At 42.9% G+C, this 10,388-nt stretch overlaps 1 protein-coding gene across 1 annotated transcript; it reads left to right on the forward strand.

Moving 5' to 3' along the window:
• Positions 1–1,407: 1,407 nt before the first annotated feature.
• On the forward strand, positions 1,408–10,047 carry sall2 (spalt-like transcription factor 2). The gene is made up of 3 exons (XM_086091488.1): positions 1,408–1,917; positions 4,948–8,662; positions 8,972–10,047. The coding sequence occupies exons 1-3, from the start codon at positions 1,691–1,693 to the stop codon at positions 9,254–9,256; spliced, it is 4,227 nt and encodes a 1,408-aa protein (XP_085947614.1). The 5' UTR covers positions 1,408–1,690; the 3' UTR covers positions 9,257–10,047.
• The last annotated feature ends 341 nt before the right edge of the window (positions 10,048–10,388 follow it).

A 10,388-nucleotide genomic window follows, 5' to 3' on the forward strand; every position in this document is an offset into this window, starting at 1 on the left:
GGGGGGGGTTATCGGTTAGAATGTTATTACAATATCAGTCAGGATTTCTTTATTACTTTATGAAATTATTAATTTATCGCGTTTTATTAAATTTTCAGGCAATTACAGTTTTATGAAATTATTACATTTAAAGGGTGTTACAGACCCATTTGATGCTTTATTTATTTATTTTTTTATTTTACCTACAATGCAATGAAATATACAACTCTTGTACTGTATACTTGTACCAAAGATAACAATAGTTCGATCTAATTGACAATCAGACAGGCTTAAATCGTACTTGTGACTACTTTTATTTATTTATTCATTTATTTATTATAGTTGTGATACGTCATTATGGTGTAGTCAGTGTTTCACTCCCCTAACTTGTAATTTAAATTTGTAATATCTGTGTACGTCACATTGTTGTTTTTGAGCGACATCTAGCGACTCTTCACGTGTAAGACACGTTCTTTTATTACTATGATTTTTTTTTACACATCACTTGGTTACTTTGTCTTTTTGTTTACAAACACATATTAAATCTAAACACATTAATGAACATGTAGCATAAAATAAATACTTTATTGTACTTCCTATTTGTACTACTTTCGATTTGTACTGTCTACTTTCAAATATAATTTATAACGTTGTGATGATTTGGAATTTCATCCCAGTCCAACTCTTTTATAACTGACCTGGACTGAGCCGTCCATTTGAGGTGTGTGTGTGTGTGTGTGTGTCTTGCGTAAGACGCACTCTGAGAGCCAATAAGGAGGTAACCGTGGTCACTGTTTCCCAGAGGACCGTCTGGCGGTGGGGGTCATTAATTATAACAGACGGACGGACGGACGGACGGTACCGCAGAGAGCGCAGACAGGCCCCAGACGTTCAAAGACAAACAAGAAAACAATCCTCCCCCTCTTTATCTAGTCGATCCACACCGCCATGCCCGCCCATGTGTCCCCGCAGCACACTCAGGAATTGTTGTTTATTTGTCAGCAAATAAAGACAAGCGATTAGCAAGGGAGATAAATAATTGAGGGGGGAAATGCGGCTATCCTACTGCGCATCCCTGGTGGTGAATAGGGAAACAGTGCGCCAGTGTCCCGTCTGAGAGAAGGCGTCGATCATCCAAGCTCCGGAGCCTCGCCTCCTTTTTATTATTCCGCAACCAAAATCATCGTTTCAAACATGGTAAGTTATTTTTGTATTGTGATAAAGACGCTGTGTCGCCTATTGTGGCCTACAGGGGGGTCTGGATGCACATCCGGGACATTTTTCCCCCGGTCATAATATTTTATGAATCATAACTTGTTATGATGTGGGGGCGCGCGCGGCGTGCAACAGGTGCTCGTACAGTAGCGGGAGCGCGCATTTCGCTGCCTTACATATTTGTGTGTGTGTGTTTACAACGGACATTGCACGCCTGCTGCTGCCGTGTCGTCGTGGGTTGGCGAGGTGGCACGATTGGGATCTTGCTGGCATAATAGACGGGCTCATATTCTCTTTTTGATATATTGCGCAACCAACACGGCCTTTATGTTTGACTTAAACAATCACTTTATGTAGCCCAGTGCGTTCATATAATCTGGGTTGAACAGATTAGTTCAACGGGTTTGACTCGGTTTGGATAAAACATACATCAGGTTTCCATTTGTAAACGCCGTTTTAATTATGACCTTATTTGCGAACAATTTAACCCCTCGCCATGCGTCTTTTATTTCTTCCACCAGTGCACTTCTCTCCACGTGTTAAACATGTCGGCGTTAGGGTGAAAAGGGAGCATTGTGCTTCCACTCACTGGCATCATGTGTTGGAGGAGGAGGCGATGCTCATTCAGCTGTGCACTCTCAACGCCATTGTTGCAAATTCCACCTCGTCTGTGCAACCGCCTTGTTTACCAGGCTCTCCCTCGGGGAAGGATTCCATTGAATCGTGAGAATCGCCACACTTGTTCCGATTTGCGTGTTAAAGACCTTATGTTAGAATGCACTGGCCCGAACGAGCATTTTCACCGGAGCAAGTGATTCTCTTCTGTGAAGCTAGCAGTGGAATTCCAGGTTCACTCAGCTTGTTTATGTGCAACCATTTTAAGTACAGTTGTCTGGATCAGCCATGATGAGAATTTACTAAAGAGAGGGCGATGAGTCTCGGCTCACCATTTGAATGTCAAGTAGCAAATGAACAAGTAAGCTGTGTGTTTTGGGGGTGGGGGGTGGGGGATTCTCTGCTGAGTGAAACGCCACAAAAAGCTGGACAGATAGGGAAGGAAGGAGGAGGTCATGCTTTATAAAAGTACTGTACTTAAGTAGAAATACATATACAGTATCTCACGAAAGTCAGTACACACCTCACATTCAGGTATGGACTGGCCTACAATTTTTTTTTTTTTTAGAACTGTATTTTAAGTTATTCTGAGGGAGCAATAAATTGACTTTTTTTTTTTTTTTTACAATTTATTTAGGGGCAGCATGGCTCAGTGGTCGTCTCCCACCCGTGAGGTTGTGGGTTCGATCCTCACCCATGGTGACAATGTTGAAGTGTCCTTGAGCAAGACACTGAACCCCGATTTGCTCCCAGTGGACCTGGCAATGCCTTGCATGGCAACAGCCAACCACTGGTGTATGAGTGTGCACTGAAAAAAAAAAACTTGTATGATTTACTTAAAAAAAAAAAATCGCAAGTATTTGCACTCATTCCAATTAAGTAAATTCTACTGCTCAATATTAAGCGTATCACACTCAACAGAATTAGGTAACATTTACATGCAACTAAAGATTGATTACTGTAGGAGAATATTAAGTAACTTACGAAACGTAATTATAAAGTTTCTTACTGTAATGTTCAGTTATTGTAATCATAGCCATTGCTTATTTCGTAAATCTTAAAACCAGGAAATGATTACCAATATGAAACAAATAAGTACTTGTATTAACTTTTTCTATTGGACTTTACTTAATTATACTGAACTCTTAACCCAATACATCTTAGTTCTGGGACTAAATCTGTTGAAATAAATACAAACAACCATACACGCTCACAATCACACCTAGGGACAATTTTAGTCACTTCAATTAACCTACCATGCATTATTTTCCTTTTGTTTAATTCTGAAAAAGCAAAACAGTCACTCTGCAATAGAGACTCAAATTACCAAATAAAATTCAAACAACTTACTCTGAATTTAGGATTCATTTATAATAAATTAACCAAATTGTAGGGGGGAAAAGACAACTCCAAGTTTTTGTCTTTGTTGAAAACAAATTGAAATGAAAAAAATTACAGGTTAAATGTTATGTGTTAAGCAAGACACTATATAAGTTGGGAATAGAATAAAACACACAAGTCAAAGTTCTATGTTTCCTGGATGGCATTAAGCAGTCAACATTCAGTGATAATTAAATAAATTAAAACACTAATATATTACATTAGTGTATATACATAGTGTAATTAGTGTACACACTGCATGTTGCAAGAGCTAGCCAGCAATTTCTTCTATCAAAACATGTTCATGTAGCTTTGCTAATGTGAAACAACTAACAAAAATTGCTAAATTAGCGAATGATAAAAAACTGACAAAATACAATGCCATACAATGTACTGTAAAATATATTGACAATATTTCCGTAACCCACAGGTGCCAAACTCAAGGCTCGGGGCCAAATCCAGCCCGTGGCATCATTTTCCGTGGCGCGCAAAGCAAATTGTCTTCACTTCCAACCAGAAGTGGGAAAAACTGTCAATACAAACGGCCTGTCATTGACGGATGCCAACTTTTCGGCGAGTGCTTCCGCATTTTCGACAAGCGCTTTATGACGCAAAGCTTCATGAAAGTACACAGACTGAGAAAGACCGCCTGTACTGACCCCCATCAACGGACCTAAACATGCCTCAGTCGGGGCTCTGTCTGTGTATCTTTACAAGGCTTCACGTCATAAAGCAGTCGCTGAAAATACGGAAGCAGCACTGAGATATAAGATATTGCAAGCATTTTTCTTACCAATTCATTTTTTTAAATAAATTAAAAACTAGTTGAATAAACAATTATTTACAATTTCAAAATGCGTTATCCATCAATTTGTTGTCTATATGTGCTAATATAAGACGATTGTACATTTATATGGGTTCTCAGTCATTCTTTAGGATCGACCTCCAAATGAAAAAGAAGACGGTCATAATGGCCCTGTGAGGGACATCATTACTACAACAAAAATGAGTTTGAACTGTAGCCCCAAACAGATCACATGAAGTTAAATTTGCATTTCAAACCATTTTCCGCAGTTGTGGATAGTTTATGTACGCAGTGATACAGTTGCTTTGACAGCCTGTAAAATTTTCGTTTTCAGGTTATGGTGGTGTTGTAACTGCAATTGTATTGAACTAATTGCCTCCTCAATAGGAGCTTTTTTTGCAGGGCATTGAAGCACGAGCATATTCCTGAGGAAAAGCGTGTATAACGCTTGTGTGGCTTTGTGTTTCTGCCCACAACAATCCGAGGGGTACTTACCATTACTGTATCTGTCCCAGAATTTTAGCTTCACCAGTAACCCAAGTACTCTATTAGATTGTGTTACTCATTACTTCTTGCATGCGAAGTGCTTTTTGTATATACAGTATGCTTAGATTGTTTATGTGGTCATGTGTCTTCACATCTGTCTCTTGGTCTTTTTTAGGCAAAGTAAGATTCCTGTTGGTCTGTGAGTCATTTGCCAGGATGTTGTTGTTTTCTCGGCATGCCACCTCCTTTTCTTGGCCTTTCTGCTCATCCTTAAACTATCAGAACTGTCACTGTAGTCTTTAGGGTAGTATGACAAAGCATTGGACCAAATATACGGTGCCTAATACAGCGCAAGATATGAATCCACGGGAGTTAAAGTAAGGAGTGGTTGTGCGTGTACACGCACGTGTTTGCATGTGTGTGATATATCTGTTAATTACATTAAAATCTTCTTTTACTTTTCCCAGGTGGCTCTTTGGCAGTGAAGTCATAACCGTTCCGCCCAAATTCCCTCTTGCGTTCGTCATCTTTTATTCTTCAAAGCACCCAGCTGGATCACATTGCCCACTCACCTCCCAAGGCCTTCCAGACGGACTCTCTTATGTGCACAGGATCCAGAATATTCACTCTCCTCAAATCACTCCTCTCTCACTCTTGGCTATCCGTCTTCTTCAAATCTACACCCAACTGCCCTTGGACACTTGGTTTGTAACTATAAGCCACAACCCTGTCAGGGGTGCACCTATGGCTTCTCCAAAATTGGGCTTGTCAGCAACTACCACCTCCTCGTCCTCATCATCTTCTGCATCCATGTGCCCTCCACACCCTGGAAGCCCCAGCCGTGTGCCCGAGGGTCCCCCAAGTCCCGTTACTCCGACACCCAGTCCAGGAGTGGCTTCCGCCTCAGCCGCTCCCACTCGGGCCCAGTTGAGTCTGGCTCTGATATTAGAGGAATTGCGCGTGCTTCAGCAAAGGCAGATTAACCAGATGCAAATAACGGAGGAGATCTGCAGACAGGTACTTCGTCTGGGTGGGGCATCTTATTCTATAGATACACCTTCTCAGCATCTTCTCCCATCCCTACCTCAACTCTGTCTGGAAGACAAACGGGCAAGCAGCCCAACTACCCAAACCACTGCGACCCAGCCTTCCACTAGTGTCGCTCCTCTCCTGGCATGTTTTTCAACCTTACTTCCCTCTCAGGTGGCCAACAAATCTTCAAAATCAAACAATGCCTTGTCTCAAATCCTGCAAACATGCAAGCCCCAGATGGAAGGCACGGGTGCCAATCCTGGGGTGAATAGTTACCTGAGAGTGAACACGCAATCTTCAGACCATTCCACATCTTCAACTGCTGCCATGACTTCCTCCAACTATCCACTTGCTTTATCATTGGCTCTACCGAATCACTATTTCACTGAGAAATCTCCGAATGATATTTCAATGAGCGAGCACTGTGGCAAGTCCTATCTAAATGCGGCCCTCTCGTCAGTATCCCCAAATGCGCAGTATGCTTTGCAATCTCTCTCTGGAGGGGTAAACCCTTCATCTACCTCTTCCTCCAGCAGTACTAGCCGCCTCCAGCATGCTTGTCGCTTTTGTGGAAAGATCTTTAGCGGTGACTCCGCCCTGCAGATACATCTACGTTCGCATACCGGGGAGCGGCCCTATCAGTGTCCTGTGTGCCTCAGTCGCTTCACCACCAGAGGCAACCTCAAAGTGCATTTCTTACGCCACCGTGAGCAAAACCCAGAGCTCTCGCTTTCACTCCTTCCGCCATCTCTGTTTGGCGTGGCTTTGCGGGCAACTGGGTCCGTAGATATGAGTCAGACTAGTAGCAGCGGTTGCAACACGAGTGCTTTGAAGATGTCAGAGAAGAAGCCAAAAAGCAGGCCTGAGGATGAAGTCTATGGAAATGACATGGAGGTCAGCGGTACCAATAGTGTCTTCCCCCTCGGGGCATCAGGGGGGTCCACCCCTTGTACGCTCCCCTTACCTCCAAGCGTGGATCTGGCCTTGATTTCACATTCCTTGCTTCAACTTAATAGGGCAGCAGCTGTAGCAGCTGCAGTCTCAATTGCCTCTGGCTCATCTTACTCATCCCCCGCCACATCCTCAGCCCCCTCGTCTTCACTAGCCACCTCCTTACTTTCAAATCCAACCTTATCTTCACCGTCTGCCGTCACAGGATTGCTGAAGGGTTCAAAGCACTCAAAGAACTCTGATGAAAACAGCCCCCCTCAACCTCCCATTCTTTCCCCTGCCGCTTACTCCCAGCTAGCCCACCTGCCTAAACTCCTTTTCCCATCTGGTTCCTCTGGCTCTACCTCAAATGTCACACATTCAACACTGCACCCAGCTTTGGGGATGCTCTGCAACTCGTTACCCTCAAATCCAGGCTCCCACCAACCATCTTCTTCCGGCTTTTCACACGTAACTTTCCCTTTCTCCCCCTTTCATAAGCCAGCTACCACTATAGCATCCTCCATAGCTGTCTCTACACCTACATCTGAAACGTCCAAGTTGCAGAGGCTGGTGGAGAAACTGGAAAAGACACCCGCTCATTCAACTTCTCCATGGACTTCTTCCTCTATTCCCACCTCCACAATTGAGGTGCAATCAAGCAAAACCATGTCCTCTCCTACAAGTTTAACCAACAGTAATTTCACAAATACCAGCACTTCGACCTCGTATATCACGGCAGCTCCACCCTCCTCCACCCCTGTCTCCACATCTGTTTCAAACTTCACCCGACAGATGGTTGCCGCCCTTGGCATGGGTGTCAATAATGCCATTGCAGGAGGGTTGCTACCAGCACTGAGCATCACAGGCGCAGCCAATAATTTGACAACCAATCAATGTGGTGTGTGTCTTCGGGTTCTGAGCTGCCCCAGAGCACTGCGTTTACACCAGGCCACGCACCTTGGGGAACGTCCTTTCCCATGCAAGTTGTGTGGAAGGTCTTTCTCCACCAAAGGCAGCCTACGGTCCCACCTGGCAACCCATCATGCTCGGCCCCCCAACGCTCGTGTCCACAACTCTTGCCCACTTTGCCAACGTAAATTCACCAATGCTCTTGTACTTCAACACCATATTCGTATGCATCTTGGTGGCCAACTGCCCCCAGTAGGCACTGACGATTCTACCTGTGAGATGGCAGTTGAATCTAATGCTAAATCTTTTTCACAGTCTGAATCCAGCACCAGTGAACAAAACAATGGTCCTAGTGTAACACCTCAACCTGGCAACTCAACAAGCCTATCCCCGAGTTCACAATTTCAAAATGCAGATGCTGACTCATGTCCTATTTCTGATAGCAAACCTGTTCAATACACTGCAACTACGACCAAATCTGGCTCTTCTAGTCCAGACCTCAACCCCCCCACTGATCTTAGTCCTGACCCCTTCATGAATACTACGGCACAAGTTCCACCAGCAACTACTGACGACCCTCCTTTTCTTAGTACAAGTGCCCCCCTTCCATTTACCCAACAAACTGAATTTGATGAATTTTCCCTGGTTGACAAAGATGACCAAAGTGAGCAACCCGGCCGGGATCCATTCTCCAAATCAGCGTCACCTGTTGCCCAAAGTACCAAAATGCATGATGTTATGGCCGTGGACTGTGAGGAAGAATCCTCATTTTCCGATGCATCTGTTATCCCCGGATCAAATCCACAGGATAATTCTGCCCCCTTTGCTTATAGCTGCTCAAGTACTATTTCTTCTTCAACACAGAATCAAGATGTTGCTACCACTGTAGACACTCCAGCCCCAGATCCAGGCTTAGTCTCCTCCGGGGTCCGATCACCTGAACCTAGGGAAGAAGACGGAGATCAGTTTTGTACTCCAACAACACCAACACGAGCAAAAGTGCCTGAGGAATACCCCAAAACGATGTCAGCCTCAGAAACTGCAGACACTAGTCAAGGAAGTGATGCACAAAGAGCTTCCACTTTCGCAAGGGAGGCGGGTCCGAACTTTAATTTGGACTCATATGAGCAAGACAACCAAATAGATGGTGTGAATACGATTATTGGATCTGCTCCAAGTGAAGCACCGGAGATTTCTGTTCCTCTCAACCTAGCCCCAACTCTGCCATCTCCGATAGCTCGCCCCGAGAAGAAGACCTATTGCTGTGCTGAATGTGGAAAAGCGTATGCTAGCCGCAGCGGACTAAAGGTAAGAAAATATGTTTGAAGATCAAAACTGTATGATGAATGATTAATAAATAACAGTCATGTTCTGTGTTTTGTGGATTTTGGTTTTGATTAGTTGTTAGTTGCCATGTTTTCTTTGTGTCACTATTATCTTATTGTCTCGTTAAGTTTTAGTGTGTCCACCTGTGCTTGTCAACCCATTCTCGTGTCATCCAATTCAGCTCTCTCAGCTACTGTCTTGTTGTCCAGATGTAAATTGCTGATATTTTAACTTTTGCTGTATTCCTCATTGAGTGAGGCTAATGCTTTTGTTTTATTTGGTCCTGCACAGGGCCATATGAAGCACCATGGTGTAGTGACCAAAGCAACCCGCCCGTTAGCCCGCAGTCATCGTTCATGTGCTGACCAACCTCAGTCATCGACATCAGTAGGTTCCTTAACTATTCCAGCATCCACAAGTTCAGCGGGTTTCTGGAACCAGTACCAAGCTTTCCTCAACACCAGTCCCGGGCCAACTGATGATACCACTCCTGCCAGCCAAGAAATCAATGAGTCTGCAAAATCTCCTTTGCAGTCTGTTCTGGAAAAGGGTGCTGCCAACGAAGCGGGAGATTAATTTATTTCAGGGTCATAACTTGACTCGGATCGAATGGCTGAATATTGCTTCCTTACCTGCATTTTATGTAGCCTGTCAGTTTGATAGTCACAGTTATGATATGTTTGTATGTGAAAGTTGTGAGTCAATGGGACATACTGTATATCACACAAATCCAATTATTCAAGTAAATCTGTTGTCAGTAATTGCTGTGACAAACTGTTGTTGACTAACTAAGCGTTTCAATGTTTTATGTCACATCTGGTTTTGTTTTCTACTGGACGCTAAAGGTAAATGTCGACCTCAGGTATGGTATTCAAATCTGACCTAATACCAAGAGGCTCAAGCAAAAGAGACTTCCTTCAAAAAGAATTTCACTTTGCAATAACAAAGCAAACCGACAGTATCAATGCATTTCTGTGTGGAATATTATGTCATTTCATTTGTCCCCTATGTTTTGATTCATATACAGTACAATAATGCATTGTGAAGTAACCAGAAGCACAGCTGCAATGTTTGTGAATCTACTGACGACATGAACAATATGAATGTTGTTTGGTGCAAAAGTAACCTGTGGCACAAGCTACTAAAAACAATATAAAGTTTATGTTTGTTGTGAACTGTACATTCATTGTCTCTGTATTAAAAAAAAATGAGATGGCAACAAAAGGAAAAAGAGCAAGATTTTTTTTTTTTTTTAATGATTTCTCATTTTAACAGTAGTGAACACAGTAAGAACACACGTGGAGCAGAAAAGTTCAGGATTTTCGGGACTGGCTCAGTTGGGTGGGGACCCATAATGGCACACATTGTTTTTAACCAACCGGAGCTAATAGCTTTCACTTGTGTTTAGACTTATTTTGAAAAAGTGAACTAACTTCATGGTTCATCAAGTGCTTTTGAAAGTATAAATATACAATTTGTAGACAATCATACTTAATTACGTACATTATCAGTAACAATTTACAATATGTTAATTATTGTGGTGATATAACTGATATGTTGCTCTCCTCACGTAGCAGAATGAGATAAAACTACAAAACCCAATTCCAGTGAAGTTGGCATATTGTGTAAAATCTAAATAAAAACAATACAATGATTGGCAACCTCTTTTCAACTATTATTCAATTGAAAACACTACAAACACCACATA

Source organism: Leptonotus elevatus, chromosome 1 (assembly GCF_054856555.1).
Source record: "Leptonotus elevatus isolate MCC_2025b chromosome 1, RoL_Lele_1.0, whole genome shotgun sequence".
NCBI classification, from domain to species: Eukaryota; Metazoa; Chordata; class Actinopteri; order Syngnathiformes; family Syngnathidae; genus Leptonotus; species Leptonotus elevatus.